Raw genomic sequence first — 20,209 nt, 5'->3', positions numbered from 1 at the left:
TCTTGATCCGCATATGAGCATTATGATATCACACAGATTATATCACTCCTCCCTTTTTGCTTATCATTTTAATTGTTCCTACTATTGTTGTTGTTTGGGCGACTCCAACAATCTTTTTGAAGTGTTCAGGTTTTTCACACTTGAAACACTTCACTTGGGATGTAGGCTTCCTATAGCTTGCGAAATGTTGAACCCTTTTTTTTTTTTATCAAATTTGCTTTTATGTTTGAAAAACTTTCTTTTAAAATACGGGTGCCTAAAAAAACTATGGCTATTGTTAGGAGCATTTTTAACGAAATGTAATTCGCTCTTCATATGTTATTGCTCAATTTTAAATTGAGCTGACAACTCTTCTAGTGTCAAGTTTCTAGAGTTCAACCTAAGAATAGTTTGGACAATTTTTCATGAAGATAGGAGGCTATGTAGAATAATGGATATACGATCAAGAATCACATTCACAATGATTTCTAAGTCTTTTGCCATTACTAACATTTTATTCACGTGGTCAACTATATAATCATTTTCTTACATCCTACATGAGTTATAATGCTCCATGAGCAATTGAATGTGGGTTTATGAGGTAGTGTCATATTTTATTGAGATAGCTTCAAACATTGACTTTGTAGTAGGGTAATCTTCGAATACCCTAATAAGATCATCATCCATGTAGGTGAGCATGATGGTTCTAGCTAACATATCATCCTTTTTATATTTAATATAAGCATTTTTATCTACTTCAAGAGCTTTGTCAATAGGGTCTTTCATTTAAGTAATCATGGTATTCTCAATGCCCTCTAAGGTTAAAATAAGAGGAATCTCCCTCCTCCAGATATGAAAATTAATTGTATTCAATTTATCAGTTTTGGCTAATTCGATAGTACAAACCCTACTCAATATTTTTCTTATATTTGTTATTATATATTGGCAATATATGATACAAATATATTTAACAACCAACAAAAGGATAAACAACCCATCATTTTCCATGAATACCCAAAATATCATGTTTAGAATAAAAAAATAACTACTATAAGACATATTTATTAATAAAAAATGTCAAAAAAATATGAAATAATATTAAGTTCTTACTTGTTGCAATCAAATAGATGTTTATGAGGCAAGGCACACAAACTGATAAATTTTCTGTAATTTCAAAAAAGTCAGAGGTGGTTCTATGAAAACACAAAAAAGACAGAACCCTTAAGGTAATAAACAAACCTTTCTGAGTTAATAAGAAAAGTTTAAAAGTCTTTCTGTAATTTTTAGAAAATTAGAAAACTACCTCAGGTATTATTTAGTGTATAGGTCTCTTTTTGGAATTTACCAAACATTGAGGCATGTAATACATAAATTCAAAATAAATTGAGGGCAGAGATGTCAATTTATAATAGTGGGATATAAGTAGAAATGATCAAGAGCAAATCAATAAATGAACCGCAAAATGGATATGATTGATATTTTTCAAAAGATTAAGGGTATAATAATAATTTTACTTTAAAAAATATATAAAATTAAAAAAGGTGGGTTTGGAAAAGATCAAATGCCTTTCATTTTTTTCTTTCTTTGTTTTTGACAGTCGTTCATCTGGCGCAACCTGTCCGATGATGCTTCCTCTGGCGAAAGCTCCAGATTGGTGGGGAAAGGTTCCTGCCACAACCTCTGACTGCCGCAACCCCAAGACCTACGTAAAAAAAAACTTCTTCGCCAAAGTTTACTGCAGGTAACCTATGGATCTTTTTTTGTTTCAGAGAATAAAGGTTGCCGGATTTTGATGACCTACTATGACACTGTAAATCAGAAGCAAAGGTAATCAGAATTCAGTGATCTTTATGAGGCTAGATGCATACCCTGATTCAGGGTATGCCCTTCCTTAAAAAAAAGAAGGGATCCCTTAAATGAAAAAGGGTTTTCCCTTTGCCTACAGATGGGGGCAGACTTTGTCAAATTTCGATAGAGAACTGAACCATATGGGCCCCCTCCTTTTGATCGACCATTTTTTTGTTTCATTTTGTTTTTCGTCTACAGGTGAAGTAGAGGTCATCGGATCACTTGTGTTTGCCCTGGGTTGTCGGAACTCTTGTGTTTGCCCTTTTCTCTCTTTTTTTTGTTTTTTTTTTGTAATAAAATAAACAATACAACAACAACAACAACAACAACAACTACGCCTTCATCCTAAAACAATTGGGGTCGGCGATATGAACCAAAAAGAAAATCATTCTGAGTCTTCCACATGAATCCTTCTCCTCAAATCATTTCTATCCAACGTCATGTCCTCGGTAAGGTTCAAAGCATTCATATCCTTTCCTCTCACCTCCATCCATGTCTTCCTAGACCTACCCCGACCTCTTTTAACTAATATATTTTCCCATTTCTCCATCCTTCTAACTGGAGCATCATTAGGCCTTCGTCGAATATGTCCAAACCACCACAAATGATTCTCTCTCATCTTATTTTCAATGGGTGCAACGCCTACCTTCTTACGTATCTCCTCGTTTCGAATCTTATCTTTTATTGTATTTCCACACATCCATCTTAGCATACGCATCTCATCTACACTCATTTTTTGAATATGATGTCTCTTTGCAGCCCAACATTTTGTATCATATAGTAAAGTGGACCTAATAGTCGTCCTATAAAACTTTTCCTTCAACCGTAATGGCATTCTACGATCACACAACACTCCAGTTGCACTCTTCCATTTCATCCACCCAACCTTTATCCTATGATTTACATCTCCATCAAATTCTTCATACTTTTGAATGATAGATCCCAAATATTTGAAACAATCATCCACCGGTATTTCTTGCTCACCAAGCTTCACTACACTCCCATCACTACTTCGTTGCTTACTAAACCGACATTACATGTATTTTGTCTTACTCTTACTCAACTTAAAACCTCTTGCTTCCAATGTTTGTCTCCATAATTCTAACTTAGCATTAACCCTAGCTGTAGACTCATCAATCACAACAATATCATCAGCAAACAACATACACCATGACACATTTTTCTTGAATTGATCTCGTAAGCTCATCCATCACTATAGCAAATAGGAAAGTGCTTAAAGCAGATCCTTGATGTAACCCAACCGCTATAGGAAAATTGGTTGTCACCCCTCCACAAGTGCGGACATTGGTTACTACTCCTTCATACATATCTTTAATTATACTAATGTACTTGAGAGAAACACCTTTCTTTATCATTGTCCATCAGAGAACGTCCCTAGGTACTCTATCGTATGCCTTCTCTAAATAAATAAAAATCATATGCAAATCTTTGTTCCTCTCTCTATTTCTCTCAATAAGTTGTCTAAAAAGATGTATAGCTTCCATAGTTGATCTTCCAGGCATAAAACCAAATTGATTCTCCGATATCATGACAACCTTTCTCAACCTAGACTCAATCACCCTCTCCCAAAGTTTCATAGTATGACTCATGAGTTTTATACCACGATAGTTTATGCAATCTTGTATAGCACTCTTATTCTTATATAGAGATACCAAAGTACTCTTTCTCCACTCATTAGGCATCTTATTTGTTTGCCAAATCTTGTTAAAAGGATTTGTCAACAATTCTAAACCATTCTCTCCCAAGCATTTCCAAGCCTCGATAGGTATACCATCTGGGCCAACTGCCATTCTTGATTTCATTTTCTTCAAAGCCTTTGCAATTTCTTTCTTTTGAATCTTGCGCATGAAGTCACGATTCATCTCATGAAAAGGAATGGAGAAGTCTCCAAGATCCTGAGCATGACTTTCATTAAATAGCTTATCAAAATAATCTTTCCATCTCTCATTAATCTCCTCATCTTTGACTAAAACCCTTTGTGTTTCATCTTTGATATATCTAACCATACCCAAATCTCTCGATTTCCTATCTCTCATCTTTGCAAGCCTATAAATATCCTTCTCGCCCTCTTTGGTATCCAACTTGTCATAAACCTCCTTATATACCTTATTCCTCGCGTTTCGAACTACTTTTTTAGCTTCCTTTTTTGCTATCATATACTTCTCCAAATTCTCATTATCATGACTCTTACTTAGATTTCTATAACACTCTCTTTTAACCTTAATAGCTAATTTGACATTCTCGTTCCACCACGATGTATCCTTACCTAGCAATGCATTGCCTTTAGACTCACCCACTACCTCCTTAGTCACCTTTCTCATGACACCCGCTATCTTATTCCACATTGATTCTGAATCCTCCTCGAGACATCAATCAACTTCCTTAACTACCTGCTCTACAAACATTTTTTGTTTAGCTCCTTTCAGTGCCCACCACTTAATTCTAAGATCTATCCTATGTCTATCTCTTTTGTGGCATTGTCTAATTCTAAGATGTAAAATTAAGACTCTATGTTGTGTAGCTACACTTTCTCCCGATATAACCTTACAATCGATGCAACAACCACTATCTCTCTTTCTAAGTAGGAAAAAAAATGTTTCCTCGTTATTTTTATTTTTATATATTTTTATTATTTTTTATTTTATATATGCCAGTGAAAAGGAGTTTCGGTTCGTGTCTTACTCTAAAAAATGTTTTTTTACTCCAATGAGTCGGTTACTATTTACCGACCGGATTTTCGACAATTGTTGCTCGAAAAACACAAAAAAAGAAGGAATATTGACCTTTTTATCACTTTCCTTGTTTTTATTTTTATTTTTGGTGGGTTCAAGTGATCGACAATCAGATGGCCTGCACTATAGCTCTGAATGGCTATCGAGGAAGAGTACACTACAACCATGGCTCTAATACCACTGATGGATCAAGTGCACTGCGCCGAGTCCACTGGAGGTTGAGAAAAGAGATTAGAAAACGATAAAACAATTAGAAAATGTGTGAGGCCTTCTTGAGGGAGGCTCTTTATTTCTTTCTTTTTTTTCTTGTTCTCTCTTTTGAGCAAGACCCTTTCTTTTATAAGGGAGGGTTGCTGAACTACTCCTCCCTTGAGTAGCTGTTACCCAGCAAAAACTGGATTCTACCTATTTTCCTTTACTTGAAGGAGTGGTAACCGTATCACTCTTATCCCATGTCTATCGAGATGCGGCATTTTTTAATATGCCTCATTTGAATAGGCCCACTACCGGGGCAGTTCATGTATTGGAGAGAGAGTGGGCCCATTTCTCTCTTTAACGCATGAACCCATGCATGAACATGGCCATCCATGGTGATGTATGACCACCATATTACACTTAAAGATTGTTGCACTAGTTGGGTCTCACAAAAATGATTCTATCATCCATGATTGTGAAGAAAACTAAAGAATTCATAGACGTGACAATTGGAAGTGTCGAAAGATGCTCTAGCATGAAGTATTGAGTGGTTCCCAACAACACAAACTGTCGTGATTGGAGCAATTGGGAATCATAGGGGCTTCATTAGTAGAGAAAGGATTTCAGAAAAAAAAAACAATTTAATTGATGGACAATCAGATAAGCTTGAGATTGACAAGAATTGCACTATCTAATTTTCCTGTGGTTGGCCTTGTAGAGCTTCATATGCTAACAATATACAAAGATGCACAAGCATGAGAGAGAGAGAGAGAGAGAGAGAGAGAGAGAGAGAGAGAGAGAGAGAGAGAGATGGTTTCTTTACGTCTTTCATTGATGACTACTCTTGAAGTTACTGTTAACCACAACAATTGTTGTACCTTTCACTATACCCTGGAGAGTGCAATATTTTATTAAAAAAAATAGCAAAAGTTGATTTTGGTCTCTTTTCTGTGCTTTTTTTCTTTCCTTTGTTCCATAATGATGACCAATATGCAAATCTGGGAACTATTGCAACTCCTCCAGGTTGAGATTCAAAAGCCTGAATCAAAGTAAGGATGCAATTCCTGTGTCACCATAATTCATCACCTCCTTAGTTTCTTTGTTTTTACTCTATATATTTGAATTTCCAAAATAAGAAAAAATAAAATTTTTTGTTGGGCATATGAACTCTAGAGTTGGACCCAACAATTGAGTACACCTAGTTGATTCTGTTTGTTGAAACTTCAAAAGTACTTGAAAGATTATAATTCATATGGCATGTGAGCCCTGCATTCATTAGCTTTGCAGGTCCCACTCCTGTTATAGTGGTTTGTTTCCAAATCTAAGGGTCTGTTGGACTACTTAATCTTTACATGATAACTACTTTATTGGTCATACTTGAACGATGATGACGTAGTGATGACAATGTGGTGACGATGCAGGTAAAACATTAGCTATGTTGATTAGCCTATACCATCATAATTAGATATCTAATTTTCTGAGCTTACTACCAGTCAAAGATTTGGCTTTTATTCAACTCACAAAGCATAAAAAAAGTAGGTGCTGGATGTGTTGCACCAAGACTGAACTTATCTTCCTCTTTTTGTTATTTAGAGACCAGTTCTGCAATTTTGATGAAGTTAAGAGAGGTTGAATGCTGCTCCAAGTAAAGAATAAACACCATCAACTAATTTTAGTATTTAATCACAGGAGATCTTATGTTCCTTTCTTCTCAAGGGAATAGTCCCTAGGCTAGATCTTTATTGAGTTTTTTCCTTGTTTGAGTGGCTCTAGATAGTGGTTGGCAATTCTTATTTTAGAGAGACAAGAAAGTAGAAGATTCCTCTTGGGCTCCTAATTTCTTAATCAAATTTTGTGCTATAAAATCCAAACCTTTGGATGAATTTTACACTACTCTAGTGGATATCCCTATCAATGGAAGCCTTTTTCTATTCATCCTCAAAGGTTGTCCCCCTCATTTCTGTACAATGGGCTCCAATTGGCCACTTGCGTGCAGTGGGCTCGAGCCAATGCCACCTACCTTGGAAACCATGCTTGTGACCTCCATATGACACCCATATGGTGTCCCCAGCCCTTTTGACGATTGTAGGAAGTTTATGGTCACTTGGCAAGATGTCTGACAGTGCCATGTTTCACCAGGGTAAATTTGAATGTCCTCTTCACACCAAAAAAAGAAAATTAGGGTTTGATAAAGTTAGGACACCAATATCTCATCATAATCCCACTATTGCATACAATACGATATCACATAGAACATGGGAAAGTTATGTTTATTCTGATCATGGCCGGTGTCCCTATGTTCTCTGGATCAGACCAATCTATCCCTAAGAGGGCTCTTGTTTCACTCCTTTCCTATGAAAGAGGCTCTCTTTCATAGGAAATAGACCATCTTTCCTACACAGGGTGAGACAAATGTTTATGAAAAATATATGATGTGACCAACACAATAAAAGCAAAAAAAAAAAAAAACAGCTTTCCTGTCAAAATGGCTTCATACCTCCTCTCCCTGCCCCTTTCTTGGATGCTTTTTCCCTCTAATTTCAAAGGAAAGAGGCTTCTCTTGACTGGGAGTGTAACAAACGCCCCCCTAAATTAAAACCAGGTTCGTCAACTCCAGTCATATGATTGTCGCTTTCCAAAAAAACAAAATGCAACCAACATGGTTATCTATCAAAATGACAAATCTTTTCCCAAAGTTGGTAATGCTAATTCACAAGTATGCATTTACAATTAGTAAGCCCATTAAATATGCAAGACACAACCATTTTCATATGACATTACACCTACGGGTTGTCAACTGGTCGGGTTTGGTTCGGATTTAGGTGGAACCAATCCCAGATCTCATTTTAGATGATGGTACCGGGTCTGGACTCGGGTCTAATTGGACTCACCATAAGAGAAACTATACCCGGATCATATAAAGATTTCATGAACCAGACCCAGAAAATAATATTTTTTTATCTTTTTTACATTGAAAATTACGGATCATAGTCGAAACTCGGGTCGGGCCTGGGTTTGGTATGAAAATTCACAAACCATACCTGGCTCCATATATTAATGGGACCCTTTGGGTCCGACCCAAATTCTAATCACCAAACCCTGACCCTATAAGATATGGTATGGGTCGGGTCCGGATCAAATCCGACCCATTGACATCCCTAATTACACCACAAGCATAAAGTTATCATTACGTGGAGCTTAAGGTATTGTTAATTTTGTAGGAGTTTAAGCACATTAATTTTGAAGGTGGGGTTGGAACTTGGAAGGAAGAAATGGGGGTATGGAATGAGAGAAGAGGGGTGACCCCAAAGGTATTAGCTTTGTTTCTATGTACTCCCATGAGCCCTACAGTGCAGCTTTAATCAGGCCACTTTGTTAAAACGCACTTGCTTTACTCATTCATGTGTTTCCTACACCACCCACATTGGCTTAAGGCCTTTAAACCCTCCCACTTTATCTACTTTCCAAGAAACTGCCCCCAAGATGGTGTTGCCCCAAGGGACATGCACATTTTTTAAGGGTCCCTTTTGCAAATCCAAGCATGATCTTGTTGGCTGCATGCCCCATGCACCAAATCCTATTTTACACCCAAAATGAAGGAACAAAAGCAGCTTTATTTGCCCTAGGTCTACTTTAATCATGGTGTGTTGTTGCATCCACAAGTGCCACACCTTTTGTTTGTCTAGCTCTAAGTTATAATCCAACGGTTGAGGAAAAAAATCTAAAAGAAAATAAAAAAAAGGGTGGGATTATTTAATACTATTCATCCCAATGCATGGCTGGTGATGTGGACTATATAGACTGCACTCTTACATTCTCCACTTGTGAGAATAGATGATTGGTATCTTTTTTTTTACACTATTGTGGATAAACAACTGCCATGTGAATGCTTTGGTTTACACAGGTGGGAATGGAATAATATTAAAAAAAAAAAATTTAATATCTCATTCTTCATTTTAACATAAATTCTTCCAATACCCAATGTAAGAATCTAGCAAACTAGTGTTTTTTGGAGTTGTATGAGGTTGAGATTTAATATCATTAGCATACAATATGGATTGATTTCATTAGCATAGAATGCCCTGATTCTTTCTGTTTCATGAAACCCTAGAAAGTGTTTATGTAGGACAAAGGTGTTTAATACCTTTTCCAAAAGTATTCTTTGGATGCTATGCTCTTAGGCATATTTTCTTTTGTTATTAATAAAAAATGAGTACTTACTTGGGACACTAAACAAATGGCAGATATCAACCAGGCAGCTGTTGCATGTGGTCCAAGGTCTAAGGATGGTTGTTCAGCTTTTCAATGTTTTCCAAAATGAAGGATCATTCTCAAGAGTACTAAACTAAAAGGTCTAGGAGAGTGAGACCATGCAAATTTTTTTCTTCTTCTTCTTCCTAATCACTATCTCTAAGCTGAAGTTATTATGCATTAAAACCAATATCATAAATCTAGTTTTTAGGAAAATCATGGCAAAAGGATAAATCTCGCAATATTTAGAAAAATTTGTTTATGTAAAGAAACTGCCCCAGGTGTGCACAGACCTAGCCACACTGGCTCAGCCCGCCGTATGTATGGTCGTTGTTCATGCGTAAAACTCCGATGGCTTACCTCTCAATCCCAGGGAGTCATCGTCGAGCCGACGTCCTTAGGATTTAAACCTAGACTGCTGGTCAAACGATTTAGGCCCCATCCCACTACGCCAAACCCCTTTGATATGAAGCTGAGTGTACTCTCTCGTGCAAGGTAGACCTTGAGGTTCTTGCACCAACAATCTCACGAGTAAGCGAGGTATTTTTTTCCTGATTTTCTAAAGAAATACATTATTTTCAAAATAAATGATATTTTTCAAAAAATAATGCACTTTTTATATGTTATCAGGCTTTGAAAATATCACAGTAAAACTAAGATATTTTGAAAATGTTGGTGTCATTTGTGACATAGGTTAAAACCTCCTACTTTATGATAAATGATAATATGGATACACTACAAAATTCACTTGGTCCCCTGTTCTTTTGGCAAAAGCCTCCAAAAAAAAAAAAAACTAGCAGTCCACCTCCCAAACAAATCAGCAAAGATTGAGCATATCAAGTCTCAACTAGGGGATCCCCATTTCATCATAGGGGCATCCCTAGAGCCTGGACCTTTAGTACACCAGATGGTCCTTCCTAGATCCACAGTACAACAACCGGGTGTGGGGTTTAGCTTGATTCAATGGGGGGGGGGGGGATTTGGAAGAGTCTTTTACGGTCAGGAATCCAAATGCCAACCGAGTCCATCCAAACATGAGAGTTTGCATGGAATCAAGTTTTTTGGTAGGAGCTGGTACAAGCCCAATCCATGATGGGTCACGGGCATACCTCGCTTAGGTGCATCACTTTGACCCTGCTGAAATCATAGCCGTAGTAACCAAAAAGTTTGAGACTGCAATCTACCTCCTACAAAGTTGTCTGTCGAGATTTTCAGAAATTTTACTTTAATTCCTTGCAAAAGTAAATATGTTTTAAAATTTTCAAAAGTACAGTTGAATGAGAATTAATACAATATGTGAAAATTCAATGGAAAAATTTTCCAGATTTTTTGTTGTTATATATATATATATTTGGCAAAAATTGATATTTATTCTTTATAAACATTAAAATCATAATATTTTAAAAAATATCGTATTTTTTTTTTATGTTTGAGAAATTTCCATTTGGAGCGCTAACTTTTTCTTATATTTCTAAAAAGATCCCCATATTTTTCTGAAAATTAACCTGTCAAAAACTGTCAAATAGAGATCTCAATTGGATTAACTCAGGTTAAATGTGAGTTATCAGTTATGTATGGTAAAATTATTAAACTGCCTTTATTTCATACTAAAATATGCTAAAACACCTCTTCAAATTAAAAATTAAAAATTAAAAATGACATTCTTATATGGATCTTAACCATGAAATTAACATCAAGTCTCTATTTGACATGTCTCAGTGAGGAGTCGGATCTTAAATGCGTTTTTATAAAACATAGGTTTTCTTTCTAAATGTCAGGCAAAAAGTGGGACTCCAAAATGTAAGATTTCTATTTACAACTTTTAAATATCACAATATTTCATGATATATATATATATATAGTTTGCAAATAAAATTAAGTTACTGATTATTGCACCATTTCACTAATTAATTAATCTTAATAATATCTGCCCCAAATCAGAAAATCTTCTGCTTTGGACACGTGTCATGATATTGAGCACACCAACGACATGGTTTTGGCTAGTGTCTCATTCCCACCAACAGAAAAAGAAAGAAAAAAGATTTAACCTTTTAAATAGTTTCTGGAAAATTAATTTCCAGACAAAAAGAAGAAGCAAAATCATGACTGTTGAGTGTTGACACTTGACAGTAAGCAAAAAGAAATTTATTGAATTATAACGATAAAAACCCATGACTTCATAAAGACTATCGAAAATATCCTTCCTTGATCCAAATGACACGCCCTGCCCCCATTCTAGCGAGGGACAGGCTTGTGGCAATACAGATGGTGCGCGTAGAGATGGAGGGTGTTTTTGTCATTAGGCAGGAGCTTCCTCTACCCATTGGACTCGACGACTAGGGCATTTTAGTAATTCTAAGATAAGCGTGGGAAATAATAATTACTTGAGGAACTAAGGTTCGGCTGAGTAATTATGAGGACGTGGTGCTTTTTATTTAATCTCGTGGGGCCCACGAGACGGCTACCTGTCGCCGTGGCGCCAGACAGGATCCTACTCATGCCAGGTGGGATCCGGATTCCACTGCTCACCCAAAACGGGATTTAATTTCCGGTTGGGGCCCGACGAGCCGTTCCGCCCAAGCAGCGGCCGTCCGGGTCGTTGGGAGCCAAGCCGATACGACTCGTAAATATCCGATTCACGGGTGAGGAAGCCATTGTAAATATAAGTGCCTAATGTATGAAAAATTCGCGTTTAGCTGCATCAGGTTTCGAATATTTAGGTCAGATGCCTAACTTTTTAAGAATTTGCTTAAATCACAACCTGAGTTGCTCTTTTAAGCCTTTGTTCACCTGAATTTAAATAACTCTTGACAATGAAATTTTAAATTTTTTTTTTTTTATTAAATATTGAATGTCACTTTGTAGCCCTCTCTACTTTTGCTCTATACTTGAGCGTAAATAAGTAACTTCAAGGAAAAAAGTACTTGTGCTTATGCTTGAGCAATCAATTAAAAGTTTAGGTATTTATTTTAAATATTTGAAACCTAAAGTGGCTAGGCGTAAATTTGCCATATGTTGAGTGTGTATACACAAATTACCCTAAATAGGTTGTGTAAAATAACAAATAGTTTGTAAGTGGATGCAATATTTTCATATGACTCTGTCCATAATTGACCGGACCAATATTTATATAAATAATCCACGCCTTGTAAGATTCAAATGAAAAAGATATGAAATCATAACGGTGTGTTTGGTTGCACCTGGATATGAGATCCTAAGATCTTGATCCGAAACTCTAAAATCTCAAATTGGTGGATTTCTGGTCTGTTTGATATAGGTCGGATCTGATGTGGGCACCACACCTTGAGTTGATCTCTAATGAAAACCTTTGGCATTCAAACCCATGAGATTCGAACTTGTTACGTCCGATCAACTTGGTGACATTCACAAGTGGCCCCTAATAGATGAGGGGAGCCCATGTGGGCATTGGTTTACTATTATGAATGACATATAAGCTGACAAATTGGTGTATCCTTGTGACATAATTTGTAAGGTGAAACAGTCGACATCACGAACGATTGGTTTCAGGGATGTAAATGGTCTGGATTTGGATCAGATGTAAACAATACCATATCCGACCACCGGACCTGGATTAGGATTGGGATGGAAGATAGCTAATATCAAATATGAAAAGAATACGTGTAATCGGATTGGTATATCCATTGGGATCGGATATCGGTCAGATTCAGTCATGAAATCCTTAAACCAAATCCGAATTCAATTATTAATCGGATTCAAAATTGGGTTGGATATATGATATATCCAATCTGATGTCATCCCTACTTATTGCTGCAATAGTTATTTTCGTTATTTATCGTACTATAGCAGAGCAATATGGATTCATTCATACCTAAAAAAAAGCAGGATAAGTTGTAAAATTGCGGTTTTTTCCGAATTTATCCCGATTCCATGGCTGAGGGTTTGCAATCCGACTCGGATTTTATCAGGGACATCCTAGTAATTTTGTGTCTTATTTTTCTTCGTCCGATCCGTTGGCAGATCGAGGCGATTCCATCTGACGGTGGATCGCGTTGACACGTCGGACTAGATTACCGTCCTTTTCGAGGATTCGGTCGGCTTAGATTGCAGTGGGCCCCACTGTGCAGTCCCCAACGCTAAGACATTCTCTCTCTCTCTCTCGCTCATCCCTGAACACGCATAGTTGTCCCATTCTTTATTTTTGACTATTTTACCCCTTACAAAAACTATGATTTCATGTTAACCGTAACTCTCTTTGCAATGTCGAGAAAATTTTGGGCTGGAGGAAATTTCTTGTCAAATCAATAAATTTTCTTTCTTAAGAAGATTTCGAAATACATCATCAATTACAAAACATAAAAAATTATAAATCTCACCAATGGTACGAAAGAAGATACAAAATATGAGCGTTTAAAAGTGTTTTTATTATTCAAATATTAGGTTAAATATTGCGATATTCTAAAAATATCATGATATTTTCAAAATGTCGACGATATTTGTTACGTGGATAGTTATTATCTGAAAAGGTATTGCATGTGGTTATAGTGTAGAGTCCATGAGGGTTTCAAAAATAAAAAAAGATGAGATTTTTTTTTTCAAAAGCACTTTAAAATAATATAAAAATATTTTTAAAAAGTCATTGTATGTTCTTACAGGGTATTTATGTCATTTCGAGCACTCTCTCTCTCTCTCGGGATGCATATGTCATTGTCAAAAAAGCTGGACACCAATTAGTCAGTTTCGAAAAACAAAGCGTAGATTTAAACCTTCCTCCTTAACGTTTCACTGTCACCTCTCTCTCTCTCTCTATAGGAAAACCAACTTTTCTCCTAATTTTCTGGCTTTTTTCTTTTTTCCCATTGTGGGTGTTTAGAGAGGAGGAAGGAAGAAGGAAGCAAGAAAAAGCGAGAGAGCAGATCATGCATCAGGCTATAAGAGGTAGTAGGGGTGGTGTTGGTGTTGGTTCATCTACAGAAAGCTCTACCAATGGTTCAATGTTAACAGTGTCCAAGGTAGGCAATGGTGGTGGCCTCACCGAGCAGGACTACATTGGCATCTCGGAGGTCTCTTCCTACCCTTGTGCCGGTTTGGTGAACCAGAGCCAAGAGGGTGGCATGGGGCTGAAGGACACAGAGCTGAATCTGGGGTTGAGCTTGAACAGCTTGAATGAGAGGCAGGTTGATGAGGATGACACGTATCGGAGGAATAGTAGGAGGGTGGGGAGGATATTGACCGCAAAGGACTTCACCAACTTGGTTTCATCGATGGTTCTCACGGGGACTAAGAGGGTGCACAATGAATCTGCTGATGCTGATTCAGTCCAGGAAGTTACATCCCTTCCAAGGTAAAATAGAAAGAAAAAGAAAAAAGGCAGCACATGGTCTTTGCATTGCTTTTTCTTGCTGATTTGCCCATTCTTTTTTATTGTTTGAATGAGAATGAAGTTTTGGTTTGTTAGTTTTTCTTTTCCATTTTTTCTCACTTATGTTGGTTATGATTTTTTTTCATATTTTTTTGCTTTATTGCATGGGAAAAAGATGAGCTTGATATGTGTTCATCCTTTTGTCCCTCTTCATTATATTTTTTGCGTTTTTTTTTTTGTTAAAAAATGATTTGGATTCTTTGCAGTTTGTATATTCTTTATTCTTTGTTGCATTTTTCTTGTTGAGAAGGAAAGACTTTTTTATTTTTTATTTTTTTATTTTGTCTATTCTTAGCCAGTTTTATGGTTGGTTTTAATTGTTTTTGTTAGTATATATGTGTGGTGTTATTGGCTTTGGGGATATTTTTTTAATCTCGGTGTGTGTTTATTTCATTGCGTTCTATTGTTATGAAGTATAGGGAGAACGATCCAGTGTGGTTTCTTCCTCTTTCTATTGTCTTCAAATTGAAAAACGATGTCTCTTCTGTTTAGATTATCCATTTTGTGTTTAGAAGTGGGGGGTTTTGTTGTTTATTGTATTTTTTTTTCTGTTTGATGTTATTTTGCTGGTATCGATGTTTTTGTATTCTCCTATAATGATTTTTTTACTAATATTAGTCTTTTGTGGTTTTTAAAAGCTTTGTAAGAGATTATCCTGGTTTCTTCCTTGGATATGCTGGCTTCTGATAAATAATGACAGTTTGGATGATTCTTAATGCTATTTGTGGTATGTTTGTTTCAGATATTTATTAAACAACTTTTGGATTGCTGTTCTGTTTTGGTGATTCTTTTCTTGATCTAATTAGCATTTCATTTTCTGTCATGTCAATGGGCATGCGCGAAACATTTGTTTTCTTTATTTCTTCGTTATTTGGGTTTTTATATAGATGACTAGTATTGGAAATTCATTGTCATCGTTTGTGATGATTGCTGGTGTGTATCTACACGTAACATACTTCTTTTTAGTTTTTTGGTTTATTTTGTGGGGTTGTTTTTAATAAATAAATTGTGACAATATATGTTGGGATCTAACCTTCGTTGTATTGTTTATTCTTGGTTTGTGGTAAGTATTTGTTTTTATAGTAGTTTCTTCATTGTTGCATTAAATGCTACTGAGTTTTAAAGGCTGTCCTATGGGTTGCCATCGCTTACCATGCTACGATTTTTCCTTTGTTGCACTTGTTGGGTTCTTTCTTCTCGAATTCTAATGATCTCTTTATCTGAATTACAATTTTTTTATCTGTTTCTGCTTTCAACTTTGTCTTGTGTTTTGGTAAACGTGGTTTAACTTTTTACTGTTTCTGAATTGGGTTTATCCCAACTGTAACAAGCAGCATTTACAAACAAATGTATTTTGTCTGGTTTTGCTGCTTCTGCGTTATCCTCTGTATCTGCTTTTGTACATTTTTGATAGCTAAGCTTTCATCTTTTTGCACAGCAACTTGGATTCCTTTTGTTTTTTCCCCCTACAATAGTTGCAGTTTTGTTTTGTATCAGACTCTGCATTTTTTTTCATCTTTTTTTTTTCAAAATTGCGTCTTAAGTTTAATCAAGTACTTTTTGTGTAAATTTTTTCTTCTGTTTTTGTCATTTACCTTCTCTTTTTTTCTGAAAAATTTAGCAGCAATCAAGTTGTGGGGTGGCCTCCCATCAGAGCTTACAGAATGAACAGTCTGGTAAACCAATGCAGAGTTTCTGCTGAGGAAGATGCCGAGAATAACATTAACTGTGACAGTTATGGGGAGATGGGTAAACCTAAGAGCAGGCCGGAGAAAGGTGGGCAAGGGCATGGCAAGTCTATGTTTGTTAAAGTTAACATGGATGGAGTTCCCATTGGAAGAAAGGTTGATCTGGGTACCCATGCATGCTACGAAACTCTGGCTCATGCATTGGAAGAGATGTTCAAAGGGTCTTCCACCAATGGCATCAGTGAGTTTCCAAATCTGCATTTCGTCTTTATGTGCATGATGGTTATTTTATCTGCCGAGTACCGTGATCATCTCTGCTGAAATATGTAGTACTCTCTCTTCTGAGGTTTGCTCTGCATATTTGCTTTCTTGCTGCTTTGCAGATGACCATTCTCGTCTTTTGTTTTCTCTGATTTTCCAATTATTAAATTTAAACCAAATGCTTTGGTTGGCCCCTTCTCTCTTTTTCTCTCTCATATTTTTTTGTATATGAACTTTTTGTTTGACTGTTTGATCTACTTGTTGTAACTAATGAAATATCCATCTAGTTTACACATGAATATTTGATGTGTGTTTTGCTGTTGATGATTAAATTTGGCCCTGTAGTTTGCTCATGAATACAGTCGGTGTGCTGCCATTCAATCTGTTTTGAAGTTGTCTATTGGTGAATGACTGTTCGTTGGTTTGTGGGTTCTGTTGTTAGGACTAGCTTCTGACTTAGAGAGGGAGCATGGAGTAACGGGTGAGGGCAAATCTTCGAAACTCCTGGATGGTAACTCCGAATTTGTCCTTACTTATGAAGATAAGGAGGGAGACTGGATGCTTGTAGGAGATGTTCCATGGGCGTGAGTAGAATAACTCTTAAAAATTCCAAAAAAAAAAAAAAGGATGGCAAAAAAGAAAATGTTTAGTTGATTTATTATATTGCCAATCTAACTTTTTATTTTTTCATTTACTGATCTTATTTTTTTCTCCACAGTATGTTCTTGAACTCTGTGAGAAGGCTTAGAATCATGAGAACATCCGAAGTCAATGGGCTTGGTAAGTTTTTATTATGGTAGTTAATGTTGGCATTACTGTTACCATTTCTTTTGTTGTTGTAGCGAATAAATGTTTGCTGTAAACTTTGATCTCATTAAAGTCTTAAAAATTTATGAATGTGATTGAGGTTCTCATTGTTGCCTTTTGATTTAGTTCTACTCTTGTTTTTATTGCAGGTACAAGAGTTCAGGACAGGGTTAACAGGCAAAGAAGTAAAAGCCGCCTTATTAGTCCATTTTCCATGGAGGATGAAAGTAAAATATAAGATAGGAAGAAGTGGAAGAGCCTGTTATCTTGCCATATTTAGTGCTCATAACATCAACCAGTTTGCTTGGTGTCCTCTTTTTTCCCATCTCTTGTTTTCCTACTGGAAATTCCAGCTTTTTTTGGTTTTTACACACGCTCAGATCAGCTTTCCCTGCCTTGTTTTGTGTAGTTTTTTTTTCTTTTTGCTCTAGTTTGTTACTATTTAGTGTTATATAATTGATATGAAAAGAATATATATTTTGTAATATTGGTATTTACTTGCTCTCATATGGTATGACTTGTAAGTCAAAGCGTTTCTCCTTGCCTGTATTTCTTTTCAATTAAAAATTTTACGAGTTGCTAAGTAATGTACATTTATGCGCTTTTCAATTCTTTTTTTTTTCTTTTGAACGAGAGAGATAGAGAGGTGTCACTTTATCTCATGTGCATTGACCATTTAGCCAAGGCCTGTCGGTTTTTAATGATGTGAATATTTACGGTGGATCAATTCATTGTGTTTACTCCCATTAAATGCCAAGGATAATTATATTATTTTTATTTTTTGAAATAAAACTGTCGAGGGTAATTTGAGACTGGCATGAATCTTCAGAGTAACCACTTGGTAGGGTTGACAATGAATCGGATAATCTGACCGAATTTGATTAGCCAAAAGCATTTGTTTAGCCAAAAGCATATCTGATTATAATCAGAAGTTGGTATGGTTTTTATTGACTTAATACGACAACTATCTGAATGTGCTGGATATCCAAATCCATTTACATGTAAAAAAAAAGGATCTGATATGAACTTTTTACCATTGGAATTCGAATCCGTTTAGTATGGCATTGGCACACATCTGATCCGAGTCTTGACCGTTTGCGTCTCCACCACTAGGAAACTAGCATCAAGATTACAACACCCAGGGAGGTCATGCCACCAGCCTGCTATTAACATCTCATCTATTGTGGACTTTGCAAGCTACTCTTGGGTAATATTCCATTCGTAGCTATGCATATTGTAAGTGACTCCCCAGTCCTTTTAATTCAGTTTGATGCTGTACTGAAAGTGAAAAGCTCAAATGCGCATACTGTTCTTGAAAGCCCACTCTTTAAGTTTTTCATCAGCAGAAACTACTGCTTGGGGCACAAACCTTAGAAGCGTGGGCATGCCAAGATTGCAGTGTGTGAATTGACACTGACTGATTGCCTCAAATGAAGTATTCTACCCAAACAGAACGTTGTTTGATAGATTCTTGTTTTCACTCTTGCAGTGGAACAAGAATGACACTGTTAAACTTGGTATTTAATAAAAGATGAATTGTCTCCCTGTAATGGCAAACTCCAATTTTGAAAGACATTGTCTGCATATGAGTCCTTCATGGACTCCTTTGTAATTTTGTTATGGTTCCTTTTCCTTGAATAAATCAGGTAGGGGTCTGCCTAACCCCAGCTTTCTCCGTCGAAAATAAAAGATGAAGAGAATGAAGTCAATGCTGTGAAGTTAGTTTGGTAGACTTGCTTTGCAGACCTCAATTAATCTTTTAGCCTGTCTTGCATAATATACTTAGGTTTCATTAGGTTCCTTCTATAAGGTCCCTTGCTGGGCTGTCAGTGTGGGGACGTCAGTTTTGAAGTCCTGAGTGCAACAATTTGTAAAAAGATCCGGATCGGGGCCGATCCCTGCAAACCCCTCGCCAGCAACCCAAAGTATGGAACAACAATGGTTGTTGTCCCCAGGGCAAGTTCGTATGTTTGTGTTCATAATTGGATGGTGATCGTGAGCCCTCTTGTTTGTAATGTTAAAACGATTCTTTGTGTCTGATTCTAAACCAAATTACCATACATTTATGTTAGATGTGGTAGCTGAAATGAGCATTGGACACTTGCAGAAAACATATAAAAAAAACATGTTGAAACGCAATTTATGCAGAAAATGTGAAACAATAGCATCAAGCCATACATTTCTAAGAAGTTGGCTTCACGACCAAGTGTCCCCTCCTACACCACAGCTTTTACATGCTCTCACCTTAGTACACACGTCAGACCTGGCATAACAGCTGCATCTGCCTGATTAATTTATGCATTGCATAGTGTAGACTGCTTGCCTTGTCCACCATGTTGCTATTGGGAGTTGGCTCAAAATGATTCTCTCGGAATAGCAGTAATATGGTTTATTGTCATTGTCTTCTTGTCAGGAAGCAAAAGTAGGCCAAACTATGTGATTGTAATACACCCTAAACCTAACCTTAATCCCATTGCACCACATTTTCCAGGACAACTATGTTCATTCAGTACATGGAATTGGTGCATGGACTGTCTTTTTTGGCGTTGTATGAAACACTACAATCGAATCTGACGCCAACAGATATTCCTTGACCAGCTGTTTTTTATCAGTTTGCAGTTAAAATAAGATTTTAAGCACCCAATTGTAAAGGATTAGAGTTAAAGACATAATGATCAAGGAACCGATATCTGCCTTGTCTCAACTCCAAATGTTGCACATTGTGGTTTAATAGTTACAACCTAACTTGAATCATCGAAAGTAAATCCCACGACAGTTTTGCATAAAATATCTACAACCATGCCCTAACATACCCTGTATAAGGTTTGCTTCCTAGCAAAACTTCCAAGAACCAGATCTGCTTTGCATGCCCACCCTGTTCTGTAGCATAAGCAAGCAACAAATGGATATGCTGTACATCCCTGACAGAGTCCCACTTGGTTAGGGGGTGACTACGTGAAGCAGTCCAAACCTTGCATCACGCATTCGAACCCCCAAAGAAAGCATTTCTGTTGCGCAAGCCGAAG

General features: G+C 36.6%; 1 protein-coding gene across 1 annotated transcript; it reads left to right on the top strand.

Annotated features, from left to right (window-relative positions):
* The first annotated feature begins 13,924 nt into the window (after positions 1-13,924).
* Positions 13,925-17,640, top strand: LOC149821850 (auxin-responsive protein IAA12-like). Its single transcript, XM_089980657.1, has 5 exons — positions 13,925-14,349; positions 16,049-16,356; positions 16,819-16,960; positions 17,095-17,156; positions 17,333-17,640. The coding sequence occupies exons 1-5, from the start codon at positions 13,925-13,927 to the stop codon at positions 17,419-17,421; spliced, it is 1,026 nt and encodes a 341-aa protein (XP_089836783.1). The 3' UTR covers positions 17,422-17,640.
* The last annotated feature ends 2,569 nt before the right edge of the window (positions 17,641-20,209 follow it).

This window comes from Nuphar pumila, chromosome 11 (assembly GCF_984573655.1).
Source record: "Nuphar pumila chromosome 11, dmNupPumi1.hap1.1, whole genome shotgun sequence".
In the NCBI taxonomy this organism is placed as follows: Eukaryota; Viridiplantae; Streptophyta; class Magnoliopsida; order Nymphaeales; family Nymphaeaceae; genus Nuphar; species Nuphar pumila.
This window is presented reverse-complemented; position numbering and strand designations above follow the sequence as displayed.

Excerpts from the sequence above, each read along its gene's own strand:
- LOC149821850 (XM_089980657.1), top strand. The coding sequence starts at position 13,925 with ATGCATCAGGCTATAAGAGGTAGTAGGGGTGGTGTTGGTGTTGGTTCA. Across the intron at positions 14,350-16,048 it reads GAAGTTACATCCCTTCCAAG|CAGCAATCAAGTTGTGGGGT; the intron begins GTAAAATAGAAA and ends TGAAAAATTTAG. Across the intron at positions 16,357-16,818 it reads GTCTTCCACCAATGGCATCA|GACTAGCTTCTGACTTAGAG; the intron begins GTGAGTTTCCAA and ends TTCTGTTGTTAG.